The 16,154-nt window shown below is 35.7% G+C and overlaps 1 protein-coding gene across 16 annotated transcripts in view; it reads left to right on the forward strand.

Moving 5' to 3' along the window:
* Positions 1–14,042, forward strand: part of ptprk (protein tyrosine phosphatase receptor type K) — a 106,705-nt gene extending 92,663 nt beyond the window's left edge. For 3 of the 16 annotated variants that reach the window (XM_028039886.1, XM_028039885.1, XM_028039880.1), the window contains 20 exons: positions 4–164; positions 586–621; positions 2,334–2,345; positions 2,663–2,850; positions 3,045–3,132; positions 3,567–3,712; positions 4,747–4,764; positions 5,284–5,320; positions 5,434–5,531; positions 5,757–5,873; positions 6,380–6,534; positions 6,902–7,037; positions 7,651–7,800; positions 8,443–8,616; positions 9,378–9,395; positions 10,003–10,134; positions 10,351–10,476; positions 10,583–10,746; positions 10,971–11,106; positions 11,528–14,042. In XM_028039886.1, coding sequence (XP_027895687.1) covers positions 4–164; positions 586–621; positions 2,334–2,345; positions 2,663–2,850; positions 3,045–3,132; positions 3,567–3,712; positions 4,747–4,764; positions 5,284–5,320; positions 5,434–5,531; positions 5,757–5,873; positions 6,380–6,534; positions 6,902–7,037; positions 7,651–7,800; positions 8,443–8,616; positions 9,378–9,395; positions 10,003–10,134; positions 10,351–10,476; positions 10,583–10,746; positions 10,971–11,106; positions 11,528–11,581 — 2,146 coding nt within the window. In that variant the 3' untranslated portion in view covers positions 11,582–14,042. The remainder of the gene's footprint in view (positions 1–3; positions 165–585; positions 622–2,333; positions 2,346–2,662; positions 2,851–3,044; positions 3,133–3,566; positions 3,713–4,746; positions 4,765–5,283; positions 5,321–5,433; positions 5,532–5,756; positions 5,874–6,379; positions 6,535–6,901; positions 7,038–7,650; positions 7,801–8,442; positions 8,617–9,377; positions 9,396–10,002; positions 10,135–10,350; positions 10,477–10,582; positions 10,747–10,970; positions 11,107–11,527) is intronic. The other 13 variants (XM_028039882.1, XM_028039889.1, XM_028039883.1 and 10 more) reach the window with 13 other exon arrangements.
* The last annotated feature ends 2,112 nt before the right edge of the window (positions 14,043–16,154 follow it).

Here is a 16,154-nt window from a genome sequence, read left to right on the forward strand (position 1 = left end):
CAGGAAACTGGCTAAAAAACGAAAGGATGCCATTGGAACAACGAGACAGGAAATGACACACATGGTGAATGCAATGGACCGCAGCTATGCAGATCAGTCCACTCTGCATGGAGAGGATCCAATGGCTGTGACATTCATGGACTCCCATAACTACAACAACAGATGTAGGTTTTTAAATTCACACTTTGTCTTCTTTGAAATGAGTCTTTTCATCTATCTATTTTTTTCACTATCTATGCCAGTGCAGGCTTGTCATTCTAAGAGTTATAAGTTGTGTCCAGAATTAAGTTATATCAACACATCCATATATACCAGAATTACATTCTGATCTAGCTGATCTATGTAATGTATACTTTTCAAATTCTACACCAAATTACTAAAAGGAATTAACTTTTCAATTATAGTTGAGATCTAAGTTAAAAATTGAAAAACTTGCTGTGACTAAATAGTTGTCAACTCGATGTTGAGTCCATATGTTTATATAAGATAAACCTCAGTTCAAGTAAGTAGAGAATAATTTAGCCCTCACAGACATTTAAAAGTCAGACATTTTAAATTACTTTCACACCTTGTTTCCTTCCTTAGTGCCCAACGATCCTCTGGTTCCTACTGCAGTGTTAGGTGAGACTTTGGAAGTTATTGACTGTCCCATTTATCTACCAACATTTTACCCTTTAGAACTCACCAACTGTTGTCATCCATCCCATATGCTTGTTGCCCTGACATTTTTGTCCCTGTGCACCATTAATTACCTGTTGGACATAGTTAAATTCTCCCTTAAAAAAAAAAAGCTCAATACTTAAACATCTGCCATTTATTCTTGTGTCCCTGATAGATTGATTTATTCAAAGTTTACATTCTGAAAATATTTTTATTCTTTATACCAAAGGTCAATTAGTATTATACTTATGTAAGTTTTTTTTCATATTGGAGTATCATATAATTGTCAAAGTTAGTGTGAAATGTCAAAGATTAAAAGAGCTTCATGGTCATCTTTTATGTGATTCGACACCTATCACCAATTTGTATTTGGCCAGCAGTCAAACATTTCAGTCATTATCCGGTGTTCATCTTCAATCACTTCCAGCTCCAAACATGGTTTTTGCTTCCTGCTGAGAGATATTGATATTCACAGTAATTACCAGCTATCTTCCTCGGAAATCTTTCTACATCCACAAAAAGACCACTTTGTACTCAAAAACGGACAAAAATTTATCACATCATCAGTGAAAAATGACAGCGGAATAAATCTGTGACACCTCTACATCTTTGTTTGAAAGGTTACTGCTCAGTGAATTTTTTGAGTGCCTTTTATAGATGCAACTCTCCAGGGTTATTTTGGTCTAAAAGTCTTAAATTATGAAATTTTTAGCTTTTTTCCAATGTGGGTGTTGCTGCAGCTGTGGTGTTGCACTCCCAATGTGCTTATTTGTGTGGTGTTGACACTGTCGCATGATGTGCCGTTCTGATATAACCTTAATGCTTCTACTACCACAAAGCCACCAAACTGTGTTAATTAACTGGTCCATTGCCTCTAATGTGGAGTGAAGGGTGCAGTTCCAATCTGTCTTAGCCAATCAATTCACAGTGGAGGATGAAGTAGCAGGAAGTAGTAAATTAAGACACACTGTCAGGTCAGGTTTACTGTAAACTGGCCGGACGACAACTTAACTAAACTTTAACAGTCAGTAATGAGCTAACATGTCCTCAGAGTAGAGAAAAGCATCCGCTAGATTAAATAAACAGTGTCTGTTAATAAACAAGAGGTGCGGATGTGTTGCAATATCTCGCTAATCCAATATGTTGCATTAGCAATATCTTGGATTGCTAATCTAATATTTTAGCAATCCAAGATATTATTACTGGTTTTAATAATGTTAAGCCATTATTAGGTCATTACCAACTGTTTTCTCTCCTGGATGTTTTACAAAATCAGCCATTGAGATCAATTCATTTCTCAGTAACTATGTACTTTACAATCTTCAAAGTCAAATAGGAGTATTGATGTCAAGAAATAAACCCAGAAAAACTAATTTACTCTAAGTAGGTTTCAGAGGTTTATATGAAATGAAAGGTTAAGTACATTTCCACTAGGTGGCACTGTAGCGGCGTTCAAGCAAAAGGACATTTTTTTTTCAATATATTTCCAGTTTATGTGAACACTATTTTGCATGTTAAAATTTTTCATTATTTCAGTCTTGTTTGTTTTGTATCATCCATTGTGCATAGATTTGTGAATTTCTTGCAAACAGATCAGAATTCAATCTGAATGACTAAGAAAGTATGAATGAACTGTGTTGCTCTTTTTCCTTTTATGCTGCATTTACATGTAGTTCCAATCACAGGTGAGTAAATAAGAAAAAAAATTACCCGTGTTTGTTTGTTGTTTGGTTTAAGAAAACTGATTTCTTATATCAGAATAAAGTGTCACACTTAATAGAACAATTTTAAATATGAAATACATAATTCTTTGTATTTTTTTTTTCAGGTTCCTTTTTCTGATACTTATCTTTAGATAACTTTAGATAAAATATTTTGCATCAAAATGAATAAAAATCAAATGCTTTTAGGAATCATAATGTAGAAATTATAAAGCCATGTGTTTGATTATTCAAAATCTAGCTTCTGTTAACTTTTTTTGGCTCTTTCTCTCTGCTTGCAGATGAAAACCACAGTGCTTCTGCAGCCGAGAATAGCAGGCTTCTGGATGTTCCTCGCTATCACTGTGAAGGAACAGAGTCTCCTTATCAGACAGGACAGCTGCACCCCGCCATCAGAGTGGCTGACCTTCTGCAGCACATCAACCTCATGAAAACATCTGACAGCTATGGCTTCAAGGAAGAATATGAAGTAATATTGTTAACTATTCAGTCCAAGAACCGCAAACAATTTTACGGTCTAATAGAAATTATGAAAATTTGCACGCATTAAGATAGCCAAGTATTCACTGCATTTTTTAATGCTGTGTTTTGCATGTTATCTAGTTTTATTATATTTAATGATGCATAACTTATAAACTTTCCTTTCTGTTGTTTGTGATTCAGAGTTTCTTTGAGGGCCAGTCAGCAACTTGGGATGTGGCAAAGAAAGAGCAGAATCGGACTAAAAATCGCTATGGAAACATTATAGCTTGTAAGTATGCAAAATTCATTGCTGTACCTTTAGGAACATAAATTGCAAATTTGTGAGGATGAAATAAAACAAAAGAAATATTAAGTGACAAGTACTAAGAACACGTATTTGGCTTTTGAATTAATTGAGATGAGTAAAATCAAAACCTGAGTCTCTGGTTTTGAGTGGTTTGAAAAACTAAGAGCTTAGTTTTTAAGCTATTCATTTTTAAAGAACTTAAAAAACTAAAATCGTTATAGTCTTTCTGCACCATAATTTTTCAGTTAAAATCTGATGTTTAGCCCAGAATCACTTCAATTTCCAATTTGGTTTAAAAAATTATGAACCAAAAGTCATAATGAAACACTGTCTCCATTTTCTCATTTTTATTGCTGTAAATTTAATTTATAATAGATTTTACTCAATCAATGCAATGTCTTATTTTCTGTCTCTAGATGATCATTCAAGGGTTATTCTGCAGCCCATAGAAGACGACCCGTCCTCTGACTACATCAACGCCAACTACATCGATGTAAGTGGAAACACATCGAATGCTACTATTGGCTCCCAACGAAACCAACGAAACCACACTCCCTCGCTCGTATGTCAGGCCTATATACCTTTATTGCGTCTATCAGTCATCCATCAAACCATTTTATGCATCCTGCAGTGCCAAAATCACCCCACACATGCAGTTTCTGTGTTTTTCAAAGATGTTTGTTCTTTTGTCTTATTTCAAGATTAGTTCATCCATTAACACATCCTTTCTACACATAACAAATGACAATTTTGCCATTATTTAAATGTAAAACGTTTAATCATTTGTGCACAGGTGGGAAATGTGAACAACAATATACTGCAACATAGGGATGTGATGTAGCTGGTTTAAGAAAAGAAAAAATCTTTATCTTTATGCCCTTTATTAAATAATAAAAATTGTAAAATGTAGGAACTTGTGGGGCTTACATGTGACTATTGACATTGGTTGTTTTTGAAAACCTTGTACAAATCCTGGTTATGTGTTTTCAGGTTTTAGTATTTGACTTTCCCAAAGCTAACCAAATGCAGCTAGCTTCTATGTACTCACAGCTTCTCATACCACACTTATTAAAACATGTAAACCTGATTTAGAAACATTATATTCAAAGTGTAAACAGATGAACTTGCATTATCCATATTCAATTTATTTTGAATCATCTGCTGGTCCATTTAACTGTTGCTTGGTAGCATGATTTGGATCTGTCAATCATTTCCATCTTCTACCTTTTTTTCCAGTTCTTGCTTCTACACATGTGTATGTCTTTTAATCATGTCATGCTTTTACAACGCTTCCAGCATGCCTTTCTGTACTATAATTTACTATCATTTAGATGCATGCTATAACTAAAAAGAAACAGAAATTAGTTTGAATAGTATAGACACTCTCCAATCCTTTCTGACACAGCTAATATACTGTAGCTGTTGCAGTGTCTTTTCTATTCAGTCTAATTTGCACTCTTAGACCACTGTTTTGCATGTTTATGGTCTTCCATTATGTCAATACAGCTTTTGTTCTGATTGACACCCACTGACATTGTTGTGCTTTCTTTCTTTCCTTCCTCCACTTGTTCTTTCTGCCTGTGGCTTGGGCTGTAGATTTGGCTGTACAGGGATGTAAGTATCACTGTAGATTCTTTCATTCACGCCCTTCAACTTTATGACACCAGTCCACCTACACATCCATGCATTGAACTGTCCTGATATGCATCAAAAGACGATGCAGATCCTTGAGTTGCTGGGGCTTCTGCTGCATGAAAGTTGTCACTTCATCTTGCCCACCTGCCATCTTTCTTCAGATTTTTATGTATCTTGAAACTCTGTGCATTGACCTAATTTTTCAACTTCTGAAAACCTGGTTATGGTTTTCATTGGACTGATTGGAGTGCATGACGTAACAGTTGTATTGTAACGACATAGCAAAGTAATAATTAGATGTAAAACTAATATAAATAGTACAATGAGGACTTTAAAAAGACATCCAGCCCCTTACAGTAATGCTCAACTGCAGAAAAAACTTAACGAAAGTCTTGTCAAGGCAGTAAAAAATATTTCTCCCAGCCAAGTAAAACAAAGGTTTGTGGTAAATAATCCAAATATTATCATAACATACTGACACTAGTGTTGTGCTTTCAGGGATATCAAAGACCAAGTCACTACATAGCTACTCAAGGTAAGATAGAGAAACAATTTAACTACATGCATCAGTTAATTTTTTTCATAAGATTAATGTCAGTCCACAAAACATATTATTTGTTTTTAAAGAAATGCTGTGTCTGTGTGTAGGTCCTGTTCATGAGACGGTGTATGATTTCTGGAGGATGGTGTGGCAGGAACAGTCGGCTTGCATTGTTATGGTAACCAATCTGGTGGAGGTTGGAAGGGTAAGTTTCTCCTTTTCTTTTGTTTACCATGTGTAGCAAGGTTACATTATTTGAAAATGCTTTGTTTTGTTCTTTACACTCAAATCTTTAGCAGCATAAAATGTTTTTTTCAGCACTGGAATCTAATCTATTTAGGGCGACACTTTATTTTAGCCATCTAAACCTTATCACGTGGAGGGCGGTTTTTGTCATTTCTGACATAATCTTGACGTTTGCTTTTTCCAGGTTAAGTGCTACAAGTACTGGCCAGATGATGCTGAGGTATACGGAGACTTCAAAGTGACTTTTGTGGAGGTGGAACCCTTGGCTGAATATGTGGTCCGCACATTCACCCTGGAGAGGGTAAGACGTGTTTTATCTTCTTCACCCCAATTTGAAATTATGAGCTGCTATGATGATATATGCAGTTGTCAATACCATATGTTATTAGACACTTTTCACTTTTTATTATGTGTAACTTTCCCTGTAAAATTTTTAGAAGTGAGAATTTGAGAAGGAAACAGTGTATTTAGGTTTCCGGGGACCAATTAAAACTTAAACCAGACTTTATAACACTTTATGCAAAATTTCCTCAGCTCGTGAAGATCATTTAACAATGAAACTAAAGTCTCCTGAATTTATTATCTTGCCTCCTGTGTGTTTCAGTATTCTATCTGCATTGAAAATGTAAAAATATATATTTTTTAATATGGTAATTTGCTTTAAATTAAACACTAGGAAGCTTGAAACTTTCAGCTCAATGCCACCATGGATCTATGTTTAATAGCTCAACCATAGTCTACTTGGCTACTAAAACTTCCTGTGTCTTGCTGCTTCTACACTAACAAAACATATTTGTTTTCGTTCAGCGTGGATTTAATGAGGTGCGAGAGGTCAAGCAATTCCACTTCACTGGCTGGCCTGATCACGGCGTTCCATATCACGCCACTGGACTACTTTCCTTCATCCGCAGAGTCAAAATGTCCAACCCTCCGTCCGCTGGGCCGATAGTGGTTCACTGCAGGTATGACTATTCGTGCAGATTTTTACATAGTAAACACACAATGCTGGCCACACTTATTCATAACCATGGTAAAGATTAACCTTTTATTTTAGTGATACAATCTAATTGGGAAAAACTTAACAAAAATGTTTTACCAAGGCACTTCACAAGAGCATCAACTCCAGAAAATTTACTTCCTGAACTCTTTTTGTGTTAGATTATGGTTCTGCAATAAAAGAGGAAATAATTTTACGCATTTTTGCAATGAGGGCCAATAAGTGTGTCTAAGCATTGAAACTAGAATGCCTTCTGGACTTCTAGAGATTAAAATGAATATTGATTTTGACATTTTAAATATACAACTTACCATCCATCCATCTTTCTGCAGTGCTGGAGCAGGGCGCACAGGCTGTTTCATTGTGATTGACATCATGTTGGACATGGCAGAGAGAGAAGGAGTCGTCGACATCTACAACTGTGTAAAAGCTCTCCGCTCCAGGAGGATCAACATGGTACAGACTGAGGTGACTGCATTACCCATCCTCCATCTGCATCCTCTCCTTAGCTTAGACAGAAGAAAACCCTCACCTGCAGAATCAGCCACCAGCATGGTACAGATGGCTAAGCTGTAGGTAGATATCTAAAATTTTCATACACAAGTCACCTCATCACAGTTAGAACATAAATATAGTTATGGTTAAATTCTGACCAAAGGTGCCTGGAATAAAGCTTTTTTGATGCTAAAATCAAATACACCACAGACGATTTACTTCTTCAATGTCAGCCTGTTTTAGTTCAACAGGCTTAGATTCTGTCATATCTTAAAGGGTTCATAGCTGTTCATTGGCTATCTCCTCATACAAAAAAGTATCTGTTATTTGCTTAAAAAGTTTAAAATATACATTTTTCTGAGCAGATTGACACAAAAGTAAGAAAAGCCACAACATAATTTCATTTCATCTCATCCATAAATCCATTTTCCATGAGTCTTCATTCACATACAGCGTCTTCATCCTCACTTTCACCTTCACTTCAACTTTTTTTGTCTTATATGTGTGGTTGTTTCACTTTTATAGTATTTACTATGTCTTTCCTGTTTTAAATATTTAAATGTTCTGTGGTTTGAATCATGAACAGGAGCAGTATATCTTCATCCATGATGCCATCCTAGAGGCTTGTCTATGTGGAGAGACAGCAATACCAGTTTGTGAATTCAAAGCAGCGTATTATGAGTTGATTCGCATCGACTCCCAGACCAACTCATCACACCTGAAGGATGAGTTCCAGGTAAACTGGGATCTTTTTGCTTTTAATGACAGACCTTTTAAGTTTTTGCTCTATCTGTTTAGAAACATGAGGTGAAGTAAAAACATTTAGGAGGAAGTGCTATTATCAAGTAAACATTTGTTTCATCTATTATTTGTGTAGCCTGATTGATTTTAATAACCCATGTAAGCATTTACTGTTGTGTTTATAGTTCTGCTTCTTAAAGTATCCTTAATAATGACATTTTCCTCTGATAATCTTATTTTTTCAAATGTCTTGCTGGGAAAGTAGTAACTTCCAAGTTCCAAATCTGAACAAGTAAAGCAAAGCAATTTGTCCACATTGATGACAAATTGTCACCTAATCTTATGAAATGATAAAAGTTTAAAATATATGAATGCTCTTGAAAGCGACTATAAACTTGTTTGTCTTCACATGCTTAGATTATTTAGTTCTTCCCATTTCAGGTTGTTTACTAACAACAAACATTGAAAACTGGGTCCGACTTGTTTGTCCAGAGCACATTTAACAGTCAGAAGCTCAACAAAAAAAAAAAAAAATTCTTTTTAAACAGTTCATTTTCCGCAATGCTTATACTTGAATGTACCTGCTTCTTAAGGATGTGTACTAATTTTAAATTCATCCTTTTTTCTTTGTTGCCAGACATTGAACTCAGTGACTCCACAGCCTCAGCCAGAAGACTGCAGCATTGCACTGTTGCCTAGAAACCAAGATAAGAACCGCTTTATGGATGGCCTTCCTCCTGATAGATGCCTGCCCTTTCTCATCACAATAGATGGAGAAAGCAGCAATTACATCAATGCTGCTTTGATGGATGTAAGTCAAAGCCTTATCTAATGCACATATTGTATAGGAAGGTTGTGTTATTTTCAACTAATGTAGCAGGAGTAGTTTGGGTCATGGTGTGGTCTTTTCATAAGACATTGTTGTGTAAAAACTTAAGAGATGTGTTGCTTTTAACACATGATTAAGAAAAGTAACAACAAATCTTTAAATAATGTATTATTTTGTCCCAAACTGCAGTCAAATTTTTCTGTTGAAAATGATACAGACTTTTAAAAACTAGAATTTATTAAAAAACTGAAACATTTGCATATATTTTCTACAGATATACACACACAGACTCCCCCTTCCTGTTTGTGTGATGCTGTGTTTGTGGTTTTAGCAGCAGAAGGCTAGAGACAAATCCAGGTTCTAAAAAGACCGACCGCTAGCTTTTCTGGCCACCACAAAAAAAATTTATTGCTCTGGCAACAGTTGACATGGCTGTTTCAAACATGCCATCAGCTAAAATACAGCAATTTTGGTTCTGCAGAAATGTAAGGATGACATCAGTTTATTTGATCGTTTTCAATTGGTCAGAGGCACAAAAACCACAGTAAGGGGTGGGTTGTAGGTATGTCAGTAGTTTCTGTTATTAATAAATTGAAATACAAACATGTTTTTTTGATCGAAATGTGGCTTCTCTCCAGCAAAGCTGCTGGAGGACAAAATGCTGCAGCCAGTGTAAAACTAATGAGATTCAGATGTTTATATTTCAAATTTAGTCACTTACCTCTGGCCTCTCTCTAACCAAGCTGTCAGAAGAGTTCCAGGTAATGGGATATGACTTCAAATCTCCAATACTGGATTTGTTTCATGGCTTCAGCGACCGATTTCATGTTTTACTCACAGACTTCATTGTGACACTAGAATCTCATCATTATCATGATTTATTACCCACCAAAGTCATTCATGCTTCTGTTCCATGTGTAATCGCTCATTCTCATCCAGAATAATGTTGGGCTCATTTAAGTTTCAGTTCAGTAAGTTCATCATGTCAGTAACAGTAATAGTCAATAGTCAGTTACATGTCAGTGTAGCTAGCATTTTTACATTATCTGATGTGATCTTTGTTCAAGTATACCTGCTGAACTAACTGAACATAAGGCTAACTGAGTCCTTTAAATGTGAATAGTACATTTGGCCTAAATGTGTTTGCATGCTCCCGACCCTGGCAGTTTAAACCCACCGCATGATCACCTGACCAGACATTTCCCCTTTTTATTGTGTTTCTGTTCCATCTCACACACTGTGCTGCTTGTATTGTGTGTGGAAGAGAGAACAACAGAGAAATGTCAGGGACAGATGTCTAATAATGGTGTGTTTTCTTTTTCTGTGAAAGAAACATTTCAAATAATCAGTTTTGTCTCTGGCCTGCAGAGCTACCGGCAACCTGCGGCATTCATCGTTACCCAGCATCCTTTGCCCAGCACAGTTAAAGACTTTTGGCGACTAGTTTATGACTATGGCTGTACCAGTCTGGTGATGCTGAATGAGATCGACTTGGCTCAGGTAAAGCACTTTTGATTATAATAAATGCCCCACAAACTACAAATATACATGTTCAACCACGCTACCAACATTAGAATAATAGAGAAAAAAATCCCCAATGACAAGAAAGTATATAGCAAGAGAAGGGAAATTGTGTTCATAAGTTATGTCCTCAAAAGATTTCTTAATTTTAATTGTTTTTTTTGTTTTTTCTTTCACATCTATGTTCATACATAGGGTTGTCCTCAGTACTGGCCAGAAGAGGGCATGCTGCGTTATGGTCCAGTCCAGGTTGAATGTATGTCTTGCTCGATGGACTGTGACGTCATTAGCAGACTCTTCAGGGTCTGTAACCTCACCAGGGTTAGTATGCTGATTTGATTCATGTTAACTGGGCTCAATATCTTTTGCCAAATTCCCCAGAAAATATCTGCTTATGTGTGACAGTCTTTTTTTAAAAATATTCCAGCCACAGGAAGGCTACCTAATGGTTCGTCAGTTCCAGTACCTCGGTTGGGCCGGACACAGAGACGTTCCTGCATCCAAACGCTCCTTCCTGAAATTGATACTTCAGGTCGACCAGTGGCAGCGGGAGGGAGAGGAGGGAGAAGGAAGAACCATTGTGCATTGCTTGTAAGTTAACAGCACATCAAATCTTTACATTTAGTTTTAAAAGGACAGGTTCAAGCTTACAGTAGTCAGATTTAGCGATTCTTCGGTGGACAAGTCTTTTTTATAGCAAGTAGCAATTTGTGCCAGACACCATAATAAGTGCCCTATGAAAGGGTCCAAAACAACACCTGAAACATTTTGTGTAGTCTGTGAGGTCAGAATGTAATATTTTCTGTATTTTGTAGAAATGGCGGTGGGCGTAGCGGAGTATTCTGTGCCAGTAGCATTGTGTGTGAGATGGCAAAGAGACAAAACGTGGTTGATGTATTCCACGCTGTGAAGACTCTGAGAAACAGCAAACCCAACATGGTGGATACTCCCGTAAGTTGCTCTTATATTAGAATCACACATACACATGCACACCAATAATATGTGATTAACCTACCTATGACCATCTGAATTAAATGTAGCCTTAATTTATTACTTTGTTAATTTCTGCTTGTTCAATTACTTTCATTGAACCAAAGGAGCTTTTGTTGATTTAAATGGTTTTCTACCTGTTTATGTAAAGATTCAGACCCTAAGCTGAGGTACATCCAGTAACTAGATCACTTCTGTTTTACTTCTTATGAATTGCTACAACTTGGAGGTATATTCCTTTTCCTAGCCTGCTGTGTGTGCTCTTTGATGATGCTACCTGTGGTTTTAATAAACCACAAACTTTTTATTTTACTGAGTTTTTCTAAACTTGTCTTTCCATGCACTATAAGTTTATTGAATATTTGTTTCCATTTTCCCACAGGAACAATATCGGTTCTGCTACGATCTGGCTCTTGAGTTCATTGAGTCGTCTTAAGAAGAGCAGAGAAGTTCACAGGAAAGTGAAGATATTCTGTTCTGTTCTTGTATTTGATCTTCTGCCTTTGCTTGGTCCTAATTCCCCTCTGTCGTGTTCTGTAGCATCAATTTATTTTTTTGGCTCGACAAATGGTGCAATCAAAGTCCGCTCTGTACAGTGTTGTGAGGCAAAAGGAAATCTTCAGACTTTTAAATAAGAGTGAGATGACGAGGACTGCAGCAGAAGATGTTAATGCTTTTGAATCTTTATGCTTATGGTACAGCGTTTTGAGTGCCAGCGGGGTCCTGTATGTTTTTGAGCCCCAATTTAAATGTCAAGCCTCTCAACCACAAACCCCTTCCCCACGAACTCGATGCTTTGTGTTGTTACAGCTGCAGTATTCAGTGTGAACTGTAGATGTCTCCCTTCCTTTGCGAAGCTGTAACCACTTTTATTTTGTTGGACTGCAAGTTAAAGTGATGCCATGTTCCCATTTTCACGCTGATTTCCGAGTATTTCATCAGTGTTGAGTATCTCATCATGGTGATGTCTGAATATTTGCGATCTGTAATTTTGTACCAGAACAAGAAACCTAATGTTACAGCCCAGTCAAACTCTGTGGATGTTTTTGTTTCTTTCTAGGGCACTGTCATGTTATTGTCATGTCACAGTGAATTCTGAGGTTTAGCACCATGATCTTTCACCAATTTTGTTCCTATTTTAAATTAGTTACACAAAACTGTTTGATAACAGAATATATATGAAGACAATTACCTTTGTATTAATACGAGTTTACAAGTTTGTTTTTTTTTCCATTTTGCTTCTTGTTGTATCATGTACTAATCTACTGAATATAAATGCTGAAGTACTTTTTCTATCCCAAATTGTAAAATAGACCACTTTTCCATCACATTTATGTTTGTTTTAGGGCTGGGCCCAATGCATTTTTAATTCATCCAGTTCACAAACATAGCTTCATTAAAAAAAACACATTTAGGCAGAATTTAATTATAAAAGAAATCAGTTTCCTCTATTTTCAAAAACACACAGATTTATAGTTTTGCTTTCGTTTTGGGCCTGGAATGATTTGGAAGTGAACTGACCCCAGGCGTCATTTGTTCTGTGCACTGGTGGCCAACACTTTTTGTTTGAATATTATTATTTTGTAGCTGATGTTTATTCATAAGCCAAAGACTTTGTGTAAATATGTCTATACAGATGAAGCACATTGTTTGTATTTATTGTTTGTTTATTGCATTGCTTGTAAGAACAATCATTTTTCATTCCATGTTTACTCCACCAACAGCGCTTCTTAAACTGCTTATGGAGATGAACAAACTCGTCGTCTTCATATGGAATCATGGGAGTATTTGTTGAGCCTGTTGTGGATCATCATGTCAGATATTGCATCTGAGTAGTTTGAGTCCATGAAGAAGAGTTTAAGAATCCCTGATGAAAGCTGTGTATTAAAGCTTTAGGAGTAGTATTCAGTATTTAGGTGAAATCCAATAGTATCGTTTTTTGTTTTCTTTTTAAGATTTTAAAGTAAAGATACTTTTTTGTTTTTCTTTTGTGTAAAAGCTCACTTTTCTGTTTGTGGTCAGTAGAACATCGGTGCATTTGAGTTTTCTTGGATAATGGCCTGCATCCTGAACTTCTTAGTTGGGATGAGCTGTTTGTCTTCATCCTTATGTCCTGTTTAACATCATCGCTGAACATACAGTGAGTGATGTCAACAGGCTTAGTTGAAGAAACACAGAGAGCTGTAATACATGTACATTTATTGTGCCTAATCATTTCCATTTCCAAACTGAAACAAGCATTTTTGACATTGACCTCGAGCAGGGCTTTGTTCAATGCGTTCTTATGGACGATCAGTGTTTTCAGTTTCTTGAGCCTGCATTTGTTGTGTTTAATCCATGAAAATGCTTCTTTTGAGGCTTTACAAACTTAACAGATTGAACTTTCTTGTAAATAAAAGATCAAATGTTCCACCCTGTTTCTGAAAGTAACGATGGGTTCAATTTAAGAACATTTGTTCTATTGTAGATAAAAGAAAATGTAAGAATAAACATTTGTGTTCAAAAATGCTGTGTTTTCACTGAAGAAGTGAACATCAGCCTTCAGTTTTCGTTTTCTACAGATTTCTGATCTGACCCAACAAAGTTGCAGAAAACTAAAGATGCGTATCCATACTTTTTTTTAAAAATATATATATTATTGGTGTTTTTGGAAAGTATGTACAATACAAAAAAAACTTCAATTATTCGGCTTTGGGGACACTGAGTAAAAAAAAATAAAAGGAACAGTTTTTTTTTTTTTCTTAGGATATTGTTGCCCCAAAAAAGAGAGGAAGAAGCTGGTGTCTGGGTGAGAGGCCAGTCTAAGTATGACATTAATATTCATGGTTCATAATTATTCTTGTCTGTAATGTTTGGCTTCTTTGCTGTAATAAAAAAAAACAGTTCTTTAACTAAAACCTTTGGGTTCATGGCTTCTCAGTATCATCTTCTGATTATAAAATGTCATAATCTCCAGAAGACCTTGACAGCAGGTGGGTTTTGAGATTCATTAATTATACCTAACACATCATAATTTTACTCTGAGCTGCTGCTGTTATAAGACATGAAACTACATTATTTTTTTATACTTATTGAGACCTGTCTCTTTGCTTAAAATGACAGGAAAGAAGTGGAACAGCAACGGAAGTAGACAAGAGGTCCCGTGTAACTCTGGAGGAGTCTGTCAACTTGACAAGCTTTAGTCATTTCCTCAACAATTCTGTTATCTAAGAAAAAGTGGCAAGAGAAAAAAAAATCCGTAAAAGTCTTTCTTACAGTTTGTCAAAAGCCGCGTGGGTGACACAGAAAATGTACGAGATGATCTGGACAGAGCTTTTTCTCTTATGTGGGAAAAGCTATATAGCATAAAAAATGTTGAAAAGCCAGCTATCACTAGTTGGTAGAGTTTAGCAATTGTGTGCTTTGTAATGCTAAAAAAATACTAATAACTTGAATAATTTTCATAAGAATTTTATGTTATGTATGATAAATATTCTCAGAAGAAACATCCACTTCTGTAGCTGAAATGCCCATGTGAGATCTTGGGGAACAGCTGCGTCACTGACCAACTTCTGGTTTGCTACCTGCTATAAAAAAAGTGACAAGTAGTGTTGTTTTCTTCAAAAAGTTTAATTTGCATAATTATTTACAACAGATGATTGGTAGTACTTAGGAGGCAAAATATAGTAAGTCACATTCATAAAGCAAAAAAAAAAAAAAATCATAAAAACTGTTGGAACAATTTTAAAACCTTGCATTTAGAAAAGAAAATGTACATTTAATTTTTAGATGAACAAATCTAGAAATGAAATAGTCATCCTAAAGTAATCTTGCAAACACAAACTGATCTGTAGACTGCTGTTATACTGACCAGCAATGAATCACTAATTAATACAATCATTTACTATCCTGCATGCTATTATAAAATGTTGACAAAGAAACATTAAACAACCAAAACAGGGTCAAGAGCAGAAAATAGTTTTAAATAAATTAGGCCTAAATTATATATTTATATATGTATATTTCTGTACAAATACTTATTTGGCATAATGTTTGTCCTCATTATTGATATATTAAACAATTTCAAAATAGAATTAAGCTAACCACACACCTGTATATACTATCTGATGGTTTTGATGTCATTTTAGGGTTTTTTTTCTACCCATTACCCACAACACATTTCTCCACCAAAGTCAAACAAAACGGTGTCTGTTCTATCTCTTCATAAAACACTGAAAAATATGTTTTCTTTAGCAGTTTCATATTTATACACAAAATATATCCAAATTACATAATGTGCAATTCTGGTAGAACTGTTATAATATGACTAGTATTAGTGCCCCTCAGAGTCAGTGCTGGATTTGTACATTTAGTCAGGCCCATTACACAGATGGACACTGAAGCTGCAACCAAAAAACCCCAAATATAATAAAATAAATTACACAAAACAAACTTGTGGATATTAATCCTAATGCTGCCTGGTGAAAAGAATAGTTTGTCAATTCAGTGTTGATCTTTGACACCACTATGTCTTGTGCGGGAAATATTAAATTAGCACCTCTCCTAGCTTAGCATATGGACTTGGAGCTGGCTAAATTGCTAGCCCTTTCAAACAGTAACCTACTTGTAGAGCTTTGGTCTAAAGTTGACATGCAGTCATCGTGGATGTGGCTTTTAGTGATGTGTTTGAGTCGTTCCTTTCTCCACCATACAAAAAAATATTGCGTAACGTTAAACAAGAACTGGGTGCACAGGTTTGAATTTATTGTAGATTTGTTTATATTCTTCACAGTCAGAACTAAACAGTTTTAAATATATACATGCACTGGCACCATTATTTAGCAAAGGAACTTTTAACATGTTGCACCTTGACCACATTTTCATGTACCCATAGACAATATGAGAATATTTGAGTACTTTTCTGGATTTGTTATCCTGCCGGGGACCTGGCGTTCAAACATGGTCCATAATTTTACAGCAGGGTTTAGGTCATAGCTTTGAGACCGTTTCAGGGACCTAATTTAATCTGC

This window comes from Xiphophorus couchianus, chromosome 15, assembly GCF_001444195.1.
Source record: "Xiphophorus couchianus chromosome 15, X_couchianus-1.0, whole genome shotgun sequence".
Taxonomy (NCBI): Eukaryota; Metazoa; Chordata; class Actinopteri; order Cyprinodontiformes; family Poeciliidae; genus Xiphophorus; species Xiphophorus couchianus.